The sequence below is a fragment of the Sinocyclocheilus rhinocerous genome, unplaced genomic scaffold (genome assembly GCF_001515625.1).
Source record: "Sinocyclocheilus rhinocerous isolate Xijiao unplaced genomic scaffold, SAMN03320098_v1.1 scaffold853, whole genome shotgun sequence".
NCBI lineage: Eukaryota > Metazoa > Chordata > Actinopteri > Cypriniformes > Cyprinidae > Sinocyclocheilus > Sinocyclocheilus rhinocerous.
In genome coordinates, this window is record NW_015627738.1 from 1,889,019 (window position 1) to 1,903,909 (window position 14,891).

Below are 14,891 nucleotides of genomic sequence, written 5' to 3' on the forward strand. Positions count from 1 at the left end.
TTTTCTTGATATTGTGAGTGCACACAAATAAAAATAGACCCTTTACAGTTCCGAACGATTTATTATTATTACCTTTATGAGCAAAAAAGACGGCGTATTTAATTTGTTTCCACTGATGTCATGAAGCGCGTTTCAGCTTCCACTCTCCACACAAACGATTGAATATGCACCTAATAGGGCACATTTATATAGGTTAAATGTTTAAACTAACATTGTGATATGCTTTAAGTATTTTATATCTATAGATTTTCGGCAAGTCGTGATTACAACATCGTATGACATTGTCTCATATGATGCCCATAAGTTTCTTCATATTGCATTAGTATCTGATAACACCAAATCAGTAAAAGAATAAAAATTGCACTACAAAGGATATCCATGATTAGCCTGTTTTTGCACTTCCTGTTTTTCCCTGCTTGAGAATTTCTGTCCAATGAATGGATGACTTTAGCACACGTGTAGTTTTGTTTACAATTTCTGGTTCACTTGCAAAAAAGGGCAGTGTGAAAGCGAACCACACCAAACAAAAAAAATCAACATTGTATTTGTTCCGGACCAAAGCAAGTGAACTAGCGGACTTTCCTGGTGTGAATACACCCCTAGGTACTACTACAAGTCCAGAGTTTTGTGACCTTAAAGAGCGTAATGGATTATAGGGCATAAGAAGATCAGTTAAATATACAGGAGCTAAATCATTTAGTGCCTTATAGGTCAGTAGCAACTAGCAATATTTTGAAATCAATACGGAACTTAATAGGTAACCAGTCTACCTATTATTTTTCCTTCTATCCTGACAAATGCTCCAGTCCCTGCTGCAGAGAAACACCCCCATAACAGGATATTACCACCTCCATGCTTTACTGTAGGAATGCTGTTATTTGGACGGTGAGCTGTATTGGATTTCCACATGACATATCGTTTGGTGTTGAGGCCAAATAATTCTGCCTCAGAATCTTCAAGGTGTATTTTGGCAAAGCTCAATCTGACTGCATGTGGCCTTTCTTGAGGAGTGGCTTTTTTCTTGCAACCCTCCCATACAAGCCACATTTGTGGAGAATTTGTGATGTTGTCAAATGCACACAATGACCACTGTTTGTCATAAATTCCTGCAGCTGCGTCAGAGTTGCTGTCGGCCTCTTGTTCACCTCTCTGAGCAGTTTCCTCCGGCTCTTTCATCCAGTTTGGGGCGACTTCCTGATCCAGACCATGAGGGTCTGTGTTGTACCAAATACCTTCCACTTCTTAATAATAGACTTCACTGTGCTTCTAGGCATTGATAAAGCCTTTTAATTTTTTTTGTATCCATCTCCAAGTCTCTTTGTTCTCCATTTAATCTCATGGCTAGTTCTGTTGCGTTGCTCGGCTCGCTCTCATTACAGATGGGGTGTCATGTGGAAACGGCCCCTCTATAACTCAAATGATGCCAGTCATAGTGAATCACAGCCTAACTGGAAATAGGTTTTAAATGCAGTTAGAGGGTTTAATGTGGGTGTTATGGGATTCCTAGAGCCGCACTCTGTAGAGACTCAACTCCCCCACACTGCCATCATTCACTCCCAGTGCTGCTCTACACGTCTCTATTGATTCTAGTTCACTCGTTTATCGAAACCAGCATGAAAAGATGCCATCTCAGCTAGAGAGAGTTCACAGAGAGTTCTGACCCTCATTCTCATTCTGATGCTAAATAAAAAACTTAGTCTCTCTCTGCATAAAGACTGCTGAGAATATGCACAGTCACCTTCTGATGTTTGGTGACATTGGCTCTGTTATTGCTGGAACATTCATAATATCATAATATTATAACATAATTATATATCCTTTTAGACAATAAATACTCTGTGTTAAATATACACAATACTACAAATGGTAAACAAGGTATTTAACATTCACCAGAGCTTACAGCTATTAATACAAAGAAAAAGCCTGTTTAGGCCTATAAATGTTTTAATGCACTCTCAGAAAAAAAAAGGCACAAAAGCACTCACTGGGGTGGTACCTTTTTAAAAGGTACACCTTTGTTTGTACCTTATTTAGCCCTAAAAGGTGCATATTGGTACCTTAAAGGTACATATTAGCACCTAAATGGTACATATTTGGATGTTTGAAAAGCTACTGCCCAAGTTTTGTATCTTTTATTTTCTGAGCGTGTGGTAATGTTTATGGAGGTCTACACTTATATCAAATAAAATGAAGGAATCAGTTAAGAATTTAATAATTCAGACATAAAATGGAAATAAATAAATCACTCTTTAAATGGTCAAATTAGTAGACAAATTTAAAACGTTTAATTTAATTCATGTTTTTAAACATAGTTAAATAAAGCAGTCTTTACTTAAGTGGCATTTGGGAGAGGGAGTAGCTCTTAAAATCTTAAAAACATATATGTCATGACAATTTTAATTTTGGAATTTTAGTAACAAAAAACATAATGTAAAAATATGTAACTGTGCGCTATGTCACAATTCATTATAATGCAGTGCACATAGTTCATTAGTGCTATTCAGTACTGAAATGTTCACTGTAATTGAAGTGTGACCCTTTTTCTAAGGTGCAGCTGCATTTGTGTTTCATTATGATTTCTGTGGGTGTCAGATTGTGGTGTGAAACTGTATTCACTAAGAAGCAGGAGTTTGACCCATTTTGAATTCTAACAGAGGCTGCTGCTCATTTGAGAGGATTTTGTGAAGTCAGCAGAACTGATGGCTGGTTTATTGAGTGCCTGGTATAATTAAGTAAAGCTTTTGGCTCTTGGACAGCAGCACATAAAAGGTCATTATGCCTTGTGTTATTCATCTGCTGTTTATTGTTTATTTGCAATGGCACTTTAGTAGTGTGAAAGCAGACGAGTGTCAGATGTAATTAAACATGATTTTGCATCAGCACATCAGATGGCATCAATTAATTCATGGTTTGAAAGCAACATTATGGATAGAGGACTCATATTTTAGTCTGCAGTGGTTGAAAATGATAACATTTTAATGATGGATTTGTTCCTTACAAACACGCAGCTTTTCAGACATTAATTGATGACCTGGAGTCATGTGGATTACTTGTTGACCATTAAACATGAAAAAAACATGAGATTATCTTGAGGGTGAACTGGGACCAGTCTACAAAGAGATATAACATAGAGAATGCAAAAGCTTCATTGTGTATGTCATGTTTTGAATAAGTTATGCATGCTTGTGATATGTTAATCAACTGTAAGGCCCTGTATAATCCTGTGTGAACACTTCTTTGTATGTTCTCCTGATGCAGATGTGTGCCATTGTATGCAATTGTGTCACTGATGCATTTGCAAACACATCTGAAATTATTCTGTCTGCCCTTTCATGTTGAATGTCAACTAATGAATCGGTTTGGTCGGCTTCATCCGTACTTTAACAAATACATGCAGATGAGCTGTAAATGCCAGGAAACCATATTAGCTGAATAATTCATGGGATTGCTGTGATGCTGTTGGTGGGATGGCATCACTGGGTGCTGAAGCAGCATATTAACCAGACGCTCAAACCGGATCGTTCAAGATATTGATTTCCAATCGTTGACTTCCCTGTTGCAGTGGCCTAGATATTCAATGCTGTTTAATGCCGGTGAGACAGCTTCATGATGAGTGTCAGTTATTCCAGTTCATAATAATCTTCCTTACTGTTACCTTTCTTTGTGCAGGGTGGAAGTGACCTCAGCGGCTGATGTAATGATACTGTGTATGACTTTAGAAATGACCTCATCGTGCATTATTCATAGGCATTGAGCGTCTGTTACAGTAGCTAATGCAATAATTACATTAGTAGTGAGATTGCATTGTGGCATTGACTTTAGCACAAGTAGACGCCACTGGCTTTTTCTTCAGCAAATGTGAATAAATGTTTTTGTAAAGATCATGTGTATTGTGTATAACATGGACACTGTAATAAAGAGTGTTACCCGAATATTCAACTGCAGAAACAAATTCTGTTTGTCAAATTCTGTTGAGTCATAGTGAGTTCTGTTATTTAAAAAGGTATTTTTAAAGCTTTTTATCCATTGCATTTTATCGGTTTATGAGTTCTCTGGGAGACGAACCCCTTTGAGCTACAGGAACCGTAATATTGTGATATTATGACATACGGCTGATTCTACATCACAGAAGATAACCAGAAAGATAACCAGTCTTAGAAAGATCTACTGAGTTCTAAGTCCTGCTTTTAATATCACTAGGCAGATGTTTTAAACAAAGTTCATTAATGCATGTTTTTAAAAGGTTTAGTGTTATTTTGGCTATCGGATTTATTTATATTTTGAATTTGTTTTTTTGTTTTTTTATTTTTATTTTAAATTCTAGTTCAAGTATGTCATGTGCTTTTGCCATTCTTATTTTTTATATATATATATATATATATATATATAATTATATATATACATATGATGATCTGAATCTTTTAAGTGTGACAAATATGCAAACAATTAAAAAAACATGAAGGGGGCAAAAACGTTTTCACAACACTGTATATATATATACAGTGGGTACGGAAAATATTCAGACCCCCTTAAATTTTTCACTCTTTGTTATATTGCAGCCATTTGCTAAAATCATTTAAGTTAATTTTTTTTCCTCATTAATGTACACACAGCACCCCATATTGACAGAAAAACACAGAATTGTTGACATTTTTGCAGATTTATTAAAAAAGAAAAACTCAAATATCACATGGTCCTAAGTATTCAGACACTTTGCTCTGTGTTTAGTAGAAGCCCCCTTTTGATCTAATACAGCCATGAGTCTTTTTGGAAAAGATGCAACAAGTTTTTCACACCTGGAATTGGGGATCCTCTGCCATTCCTCCTTGCACATCCTCTCCAGTTCTGTCAGGTTGGAGGGTAAACGTTGGTGGACAGCCATTTTTAGGTTCATCTAATATATATATATATATATATATATATATTTGTATTTAATTTCAGCTTTATTTTCATTAATGAAAACAATTTGTAATAGTTTGGTTTAGTTAACAGTAACAACACTGAAAAAGGTGTCACCTTTATATTGTCAAATATCAAATATGTAGTTTAAAAAAAAAATACTGTTTAAGTAGTTTGACTATTGTTTGTCATTGTATTTTATCATGCTGTCATGGAAAATAGCATTTGTTGCTGAGATGGGAATATGCACATAATCCTCACTGAAAGTGATGTAAAAGAGTTGATCCGGGATTAAACAGAATATGATGTTGCTTGAAAGCATCTTAAAGGATTTTTGTGACATGAATTTATGTGTTTCTATTCCCAATGGAATCAATATTTTGGAGTTTTGTGACTTTAGTTTAGTTTAGCTTTGAGGTCATCTATATGCTCTATACATACTCAAAACGACACGTACAACTTTTAAATGTTTGTATCTGGGAAATTTATGACGTTATTGATGACTCAGTCTTTGTTTTAAAGAAATGCTGTCTGCAATGCGAATATACTCTGGAGGATTTCAGAATTGTAAGCCCACCATCTCAAATATGCATTTTGTAGGGTTTAATTTGTTTCCCGAACCAGCTGTGCAGTGTTTTTTTCTGTGATTTGGCAATTATTATCCATGATGGTAATACTTTTTTCTTCAAAATAGAAAATAATTCCCTAAGATGAGGAATCCCTTTCTTTAAATGCTTTTCTAATGCTTCACCATGAGAGCCAATTTTCATGCTGAAATCACCACCATTAGATTTGCATCCCAAATTACCTCTGGCCATCTAATATTTAACGAAATCTGGCAGCTCTTTTAGTATTGCTGGGTGTTTTGCACTCATACTACTTGGTTTTATTATTTATTTTTTAAATCTCATTCTCTTTTTTTTTGTCTCCTCTCTGAACAGCTAAACCAAAAAGTCCCGTCCTCAGGATCACGCTGTGTTTCACCATGAATGTTGCCGTATCACCGATGGCCAGTGAGGCTTCTTCCCCAATGACAACCTCTGTGACTCCCACCCTGGAACCCAGCCCCGATAAACACGATGATCCGTGTGGGCCCAGCGTTAGCGGGGATGGGCCGACTCAGAAACAAGATCCTTACCGCAGGTACCAAAAACCCCCTCCTCTCCACACAGGGGCCGACTGGAAGGTGGTTCTGCATCTGCCGGAGATCGAGACCTGGCTGAGGACCACGACTGAGAGAGTCCGAGACCTCACACACTCTGTGCAGCAAGACAGCATCAATAGACATGTGGATGTGCACCTGGTACAACTCAAGGTAAGAGTACATGAATGCAGCATTAAGGGGACAGATATTTGTGTGTAATGATGCTGAATGTATCTTTGTCCATGGCAACATAATGGTGATATATCTGTTCAGAAGTTCGGTGTCAGTAAGATTTTATGTTTTTGAAAGAAGTCTCTTATACTTACTAAGGCCGCATTTATTTGGTCAAAAATACAGTAAATACTTTAATATTTTGAAATACTATTAAAATTTTAAATAACCATTTTCTATTTTAATATATTTTAAAAAATAATTTATTCTTGTGGTGCAAAGCTGAATTTTTTTGAGCCTTCAGTGTCACATAATCTTTCAGAAATCATTCAGATTTCCTGCTCAAGAAACATTTCTTATTATTATCACTGTTGAAAACAGTTGTACTGCTTAATATTTTTGTGGAAACAGTGTTACATTTCCCCCCCAGGATACTTTCAATTGAAAATTCAAAAGAACAGCATTTATTTGAAATATAAATCTATTGTAACAATCTGAATGACTTGTGATTAATTTAATGCACCCAATTCAATTGCTTAATAAAAGCATTAAATTCTTTAAAATGTCATTTTTTTATTTATTTTTTTGTATTATTATGTATTGCATGCTGACCCCAAACTTTTGAATGTCAGTGTATCTTGGATTACTTTGCGGTCTCTCTCTTTTCACTTCAGCACTAGTTACAATAGATAATTGGTGCCATTTTACTCACCTCAAAACAGTATGAACAGTACTAATAGTGGCCTTTGAGGACTTCAGAATTCTATTGAAGGATGAGCATAAACCTTTGATAGATGGTTAGAAACTTAGCACGAAAACGAACGTATCACTGGAACAAAGAACAAGGGACTGGTGAGAAAAAAGAAAAAGTAACTTGGATTGCAGATTAGTAATATGAAAATTAGTATTGTTGCAGTGCCTTTTCTAATTTGTAACACTGTTTTTTTTGTAACAATCTCAAAGCTAATAATATTTCATGTACAGTAGATGCATTCATTTATTAAGTAGTTGTGCAATACGGGTCTTGCTCACACTGCCGAGGACTATTTTGTTTGAACACATTGATGCATACAGGATTAATTTGTTCAATTTAACAGCCATTGGCAGGTGTGGTACGAATATAATTTTTGGACCCTGCATACATATACATGATGAAATACTATATGCCTAAATTCCAGTCTTTTAGTCGGATCATTAACAGCACCGCAGCAGTCCATCTTAGACGTCTGGTAATGGAGGGATTGGCTATAAACACAGTATTGACTTTAAAAGCCATAATGGAACTTTGAGTTCTAGATTAGTTGGATATGATATGGATCAATCATTGAGCGGACAAGAGCTCTTAACGGATTCCTCTACTCAACTCAGACTCTATTTCTGCTAAGAGCACAGCATAGCTTGCGGAATGTTTTTTCAGGGTGCATTGATGGACGTGTAAATTTGTATTTATTTCCATAATTGCATTAAGTTTGTCCAGATGTATGTCACACTGCATGCAATAATTTTTCCTAGGTAAATTCTCATCTTATATTTCACTTTTGAGCAATTTGAGAGGAAACGTTATATGTTGTTGCAAGCCACTTTCTGAGATTTTTCTGAGATTTTTTATATTTTGATAAGTGTTTTCATTTAACAATTATTTATTTAAATTTTTACTATTTTACTTTTTTTTATTATTATTTGCTTTCATCAATTCGTGAACCCCAGTTTGGGAAACCCTGGTCTGCTGCACTGTAGTAACCATATATATGATGACTTGATGATATCCCATATCACCACGTGTTTGATACAGTGTTAATGAGATCATAGTGAGAGTTTCTGTGTTAGTCTCACAGCTGAATGGCTGAATCCCTCTGCTTCACTTTCAGATTGAGAAACTATTACAGAACACCATCTGAAAGAATGAGGTTTCAGTAACATCATTGTTTTCCAGTTGTGTTCTCATTTCATCTTTTGCATTTGTTGGTTTAATCAGAACAGTGTGCTCAGCAGTCTTTATTAGACGTTCACCCTCTCGATGTCTTTTACAAGGGAGAATCAGGCAGCCTGTGCTTCTGCTTCATCATGTTACAGCTCAGATAAACAGCTACTCACATCATTATGAGAGCCATTCAATGAAACAGAGGATTGTTTTGAAACTGAGATAGAAAGAAGTATTTTAACCTCAAAAAGCAACACGCTTTAGTTTTAAATAAGTGAAAGTGAAAAGGAAACCGGCTGCGTCACTGTTCCTTTCGGTGAAGTCTGTGCATTATGAATGTGTTACAGGAATCTCTTCTTTAACTGAATGTGTCACTGCTGCTGGAACGTGACCTGCTGGTCTTTGTTGTTAAAAAACACACGGCAGTCTCTGGTGTCACAGCGTTTTACAGCCAGTCTGAGAAGCTGCCTTTCCTGTTAATAAATCATGTGTGAGGCTTTTAGAATAAGTGTGTGTGTGTGAGTCTCTGAAGGGGAGCTTTTCTCTCATTGGTCAGGTGGCTTTGTCATTGCCACCAGTTATGTCTTTTTAGTTGCTGTGTGAAGTGAGGTTGTGCCATTAGGCTAGTAACAATCAAATCGTTTGTCTGATCTGAACAGTTTGAGTGCCACATTCCTTCAGATCTTGTTTTAGCAATCTGTCGTAATGTAATAAGGCTTTGTAAAGAGACTGTTATTGAAGAATGAGGAAATATTGGACCCAATAAATGTGGCAAATGATGCAAATGATTAATAAACTATTATAATTAAATATATAAATTAACACACACACACATCTATATATTTGTGAATATGTGTGTATACAAAATGCATATATATACTGTATGTAATTTAAAACACACACACACACACACACACACGTTTTAAATTGTATATACAGTGTATATATATATATATAATTGAACTCAGGTGTGATAAACCACAGTTTTAACAGGGGGGCAAACACTTCTTCACACAGGGCCATGTAGTTTTGGATTTAGTTTTCGCTTAATAATAAAAACCTTCATTTAAAAACTGCATGTTGTGTTTACTTGTGTTATCTTTGACTAATATTTAAATTTGTTTGATGATCTGAAACATTAAAGTGTGACAAACATTCAAAAAAATAAGAAATCAGGAAGGGGGCCAACACTTTTTCACACCACTGTATATGATGTTCTTGAGGTTTGATGAAGGAAAAGAAGCCATGTTCATAATCTAATACAGCTGAAGATGTTTCATAGATTTTATAGTGAGTGTTGCACCTTCTTTTTTCAGTATGGCATTCTGATTTTTGCCTGCTTCTCTTCTTTGGTTGGTTGAGCATCGTTTTCTGCTTCTTTAGTGGACCGTTATAAATCCTCACTCTCCCTCTCTCTCTGTTGATGCTTTGTGTTGTTGTTGATTTGAAGAATTCTGTGTGTGTTTCTTGCTGAATCCAGTGTTATTTTGAGGGGGTGACTGAAGGCTTTGTGTTTAGTATCAGCAGACAATGAGTCAGTCGGGCAGCACACATCTGTTTCTCCATGAGAGGCCACAGAGCGCAGCACGGACTGATACTCCTACACTAGTGCGCCTCAGTGACTCACATTCAGGCTTCCTGTGAGCTTCATACTGAAGCTCAACACTTCAGAGCTGTGACATATTGACCACTGATTCTTCATCATGTGTGTGGTGATTTTAGAACGAATGATGACGAAAGATGACGAAAACATCTTTTCAGTCTCATGAAGAAAGTCACATGTCTCTTCTTCCTCGTAAATTATTTAGCATCTTTTCAAGTCTAGTGGCAAGGTGTTCATAACTATGCAGTATATTGGCTTTGACTTTCAACATAGACTGACTTTCAAGCATACAGCGGCATCTTGTGGAGAAGATCAGGACTACTGTTCAAGAGTTTGGAATCGGTAAGAGAGTAACGGTATCAGTAACAGTAAGGCATTTATAATGTCACAAAATATTCTAATTCAAATAGATCCTGTTCTAAATTACATTTTAAAATATATTCAAATAGAAAACAGTTATTTTAAATTGTAGTTTTTTCTGTATCTTTGACTAAATAAATATGGCCTTTGAAAGCATAAGATACTTGTCACAGTGAGGCTCTTTTACTAGAGACTCTTATGATGTAAAGGACTCTTCCTGTTTTGCGCAAGTTGAACACCAGTTAACACAGATATGTTTGTGTCACTGATCATGTGTGTATTATTTAGAGTTGTTCCTGTCATCATTATGCCATTTCTTTCTTAGTTTAACATTTAATGATTTTAAATTTAACTATGTTGATTTATGTATTGTGTTGTGTTAAGAATTAAAACAAGGCCTGTAATCATGTTAAATGTTTATTGTTGCTATATAACAACGTACATATTGTAAATAGTCATACATACGTACTGGAACATTTTCCCATCCCAAACAGACAAAACCCAGTCACACTAAATGCCACCATTATGAAGAAGATCTCATTCCAGCCAATAGTTTAGAATAGCACAGTTCATTGTTCTCATGTATGAGGGAGAGGTTGGTGATCTGTTTAATTCTTGGTTGAGCATTGTTAAGCATTAATAATTAATTGAGTTTGTTTTGTTCCAAATTTGTATGTGTTTTGTATTATTATAACAGTTTAACTCTTTGTTGCTGTTAAAGCACATGTTATTTGTCAGTCTTAAATTTCTTTATTACTTTTAATTTCCAAATGGTTTAGTCCAAGTAGGAGGGACTTTGCCTTTTTAAGATGGCCTGTCAGATTTGTTAGGGAACTCATAGAGTGAGTTGGAGTATAGTTGTGGAGCGGAATTGCTGTCTTTTGGGTCAATTTATTGGCATAGCCAAAAGTTTGTTTGTATATAACTTTTGAACGTTTTTTTTTTTTTTGTATGTATTTTTGGACCTTCATTTGTGCACTTCTGGGAATTAACACTCTGAACTTTTGAGTTCATCATCACGTCACTTCATTTTTACGCCTCCATCTGCCGGTACATTTAGAGCAGTGGTGCTTATACTGTTTATAACCTCTTTGGGTCCCTTTTTCTGCAGATGACTCACCCATGTCTCTCTTACAATACCTTTTTCAAAAACATTAAAAAACTCATAGACTCCAAACTTTTGAACAGTAATGTACTGTATAACTCTAGTTTATAGTAATTAAATTATGAACACCCATTTGGTCATGCATGTCCATTTTTAAAAATATTTATTTGTATTTTGTATAAAGTAGCCTTATATGAGAATGCATATCCCAACTGTTTTTTCATATAATTGTGTTTTACATAAAGTAGGCTTTAGTATGTTATATTTAAGTACATTGCTGTTACTGCATGACAAACTGTTGACCAAAAGATGGCGTCACTAAGAAAGATTCATGAGAGAACGTGAAGATGTCTGTCACTGATGGATGGATGATAGATAGTACAGAACCGACTAAGTGGAATAGTCTGGTTTGCAGGAGCAGCAGTGTATAGTATGTAGAGAGTGGACACACTAATGGATGTCAGAGCGCCAGGAGATCAGCACACAGCTGTGATGTCCACATTCCCCAATGAGACCAGCCCACAGAACAATGTCTGCAGACACACCCTTATTCCACAGATCAGATGTACAGTATGAGAAGGATACACACACACACACACACACACACACACACAGGTTTGTTTTTGTGAAAAGTGGGGACATCACATAGGCGTAATGGTTTTTATACTGTACAAACTGTATGTGCTATTGCCCTACACCAACCCTACCACTCACAGGAAACTTACGTCTGTATTTTTACCCAGTTGAGACCAGATCAGTTCACGTGGGCATGTATTTGGAGTGATGTAATCTTAGTACTGTGGAGAATCCAGAGAATTCAGCCTCATCTACAGAGAGAGAATGATGTACAGTGGGTTGAATGGTCTGTGTGATTTGCAGATATGTTAAAGAACTTCACATTTTGTGCCATTTGCAGGTTGCAGTTGTTTTTATATAATTTCTATTGCAAGGTCATAATAGAAAACTCATTTACAAAGCTCTGCACTTTTTGCATGATTGTTTATGGAATATTTTGTCTAAAATGATTAATTTTCAACTAGATTGCAGTACTCCCATTTTTAAATCTATTTGGTAGAATTAAAGTTTATAGATTCTGTTTGGGTCTGTTAGTTAATTAAGGCAACTTTTTACTAGCTAGTTGACCTTTTTATAGCCCTTGAATAAAGATTCTGTTGTTATTTTCTTATAAAATATTACTCTAGTGATGTTTTAAAGAATTTTTAAGAATTATTTCTCATGCTTACCAAGGCTGCATTTATTTGATCAAAAGCACAATAAAAACAGTAATATTGTGAAATATTATTCAAATTTGAAATAACTTTTTTCTATGTGAATATATTTTAAAATATAATTTATTGCTGTGATGCAAAGCTGAATTTTCAGCATCATTACTCCAGTCTTCATTGTCACATGATCCTTCAGAAATCATTCTAATATGCTGATTTGCTGCTCAAGAAACATTTAATAGCCCTTGATTCTGTTGTTATTTTCTTACAAAACATTACTGTTGCAGTACCATGTTTCTTTTGAAGCATCAAATGCTAATACCATTGTACTTAAAGCTATATATCATGGGTCAAAATTTGGGGTCAGTAAGATTTTTTTAATGTCTTTGAAAGAAGTCTCTTACCAAGACTGTATTTATTTGATAGTATAATATTCTGAAATATTATTACAATTTAAAATAACTGTTTTCTATTTGAATATATTTGGTGTAATTTATTCCTGTGAGCAAAGCTGAATTTTCAGCATCATTGCTCTTCAGTGTCACATGATCCTTCAGAAATCAATGTAATAAGCTGATTTGATGCTTAAAAAAAACAAAAACATTTCTTATTATTATCAATGTTGAAAACAGTTGTGGTGCTTCATATGTTGATGAATAGAAAATTCAAAAGAACGGCATTTATTTGAAATAGAAATGTTCTGTAACATTATAAATGTATTTAGTGTCACTTTTTATCAATTTAATGCATCCTTGCTGAATTAGGAAGTATTTCTTTCAACAAAATCTTAATGAACCCAAACATTTGAACGGTAGTGTATGATTAACACATACATGGTTTTTTCCAAGGTACTTCATCAAATACCATGCTATTTCCATGATGCCAATGTTTAAAACATTTAATTTTTTCGGTATTTATTTATCCTGTTACATTTAATTATTTTTAAAACTAATGGTGTGTCAATGCAGCGTCGGAACAGCATACTTCTTGTAGTTTTCCAAAGAATCTTTTGCATCTTCTGAGAGATTAATATTATTTAAATATTTATGTTTTCAGTGTTTCAAATTCATAGATAAAAATGCAAATGTACATGTTTGTGATGCATGTGCTTAAAGGGGTCATATGATGCTATTTTAAAGATCATTATTTTGTGTATTTGGTGTAACAGAATAGGTTGACATGCTTTAATGTTCAAAAAACACATTATTTTTCAAATACTGTACATTATTGTAGGTCCTCTATGCCCCGCCTCTCTCAAACACGTCGTTTTCAACAAAGCCCCCTCCTTTGACAAGCACAGTCTGCTCTGATTGGCCAGCTGAACCAGTGCATTGTGATTGGCCGAACACAGCAAGCACTCGTCGGAAATGTAACGCCCCTTACCATAAATCTTGCAATAATCGCATCATATGACCCCTTTAAAACCTACTGTGCTAAACACATTGATTTGTATCATGAAGCATTTTAGTATGCAAATCCTTAACACAGCAGTAAATAAACCTCATTTTTGCCACTTTGCACATATAGGTTGTATTATACTTTACAATGTAATGTACGAGCCTTGTTGATGTTAATGTCAATGTGGAAGCCCCAATATGTGCTGTGACCTTAGCATCTCCAGTTACACCTCAAACCCCCATGTAATTCCCCCCGCAGCAGCTGCCTGTGCTGGTGGGCCAGACAAAGTGAGAGTAGCACAAGGGCTACTGGAGGGAGGGAGAGGTCAGGTCCCAAAATAGCCCCTCGGTTTGGTGAGACAGCCCCTCCTCCAGAGATAAAGACAGAATGGAAGAAATAGGCCAGTGAAGTGAGCGAGGAAGAGATACAGAGAGAGAGAACGCCAGCATATCAGGCAGCACAAGCACTCAGATCTGTCACATCTGACATCAGATCTGACACACATCAGCGCAGAGCACACTAAACCAATCTCTGACTTCATTCTCTTTGATTCATCGTGTTTTACTTCAGCCAGCGAGCAGGTAAGAGGAAGGATCGACTGACATGCTCAAGTATATTTCTAACAGGAAGCCTCTGATGGGTTGACATTGTGGAGATTGTTTGAAATATTGTTAGTATGTGAAGTCGAGTGGCTGTGTTTCTTTTATGGATAATTGCATCGGCTGGCTTTGTTTCGTGTTGCTTATTGCACATTTTAGGGTGTATTTTGTAGGAAAAGGTTTATGTATTATTTTGCATTTGTAAAAGGAAGAACTTTTATTGAAAGTTAATTTTTGTGGGAGTGTCTGTATGCGTCCATGTGCTTGTGTCATCAGAGGTCACATGGTATTGACAGGGCAGCTGTGGCCCGCTTACAACTTTCACAGGCCAGTGATAAAAAAGTACCCAAAAGTACCATGATACTACCAAGATTTTTTGTATTATGGTGTAATCATGGTACACTACTCTTCAAAAGTTTGGGGTCGGTAGTTTAAAAAAAAAAAAAAGATGTTTGAAAGACGTCT

The 14,891-nt window shown here is 35.7% G+C and overlaps 1 protein-coding gene across 2 annotated transcripts in view; it reads left to right on the forward strand.

The window, feature by feature from the left end:
- akap6 (A kinase (PRKA) anchor protein 6) overlaps positions 1–14,891 on the forward strand; it is a 144,405-nt gene that overhangs the window by 11,420 nt on the left and 118,094 nt on the right. For both annotated transcript variants that reach the window (XM_016545617.1, XM_016545623.1), the window contains exon 3: positions 5,841–6,214. In XM_016545617.1, the coding sequence (XP_016401103.1) occupies positions 5,885–6,214 (330 nt within the window). In that variant the 5' untranslated portion in view covers positions 5,841–5,884. The remainder of the gene's footprint in view (positions 1–5,840; positions 6,215–14,891) is intronic.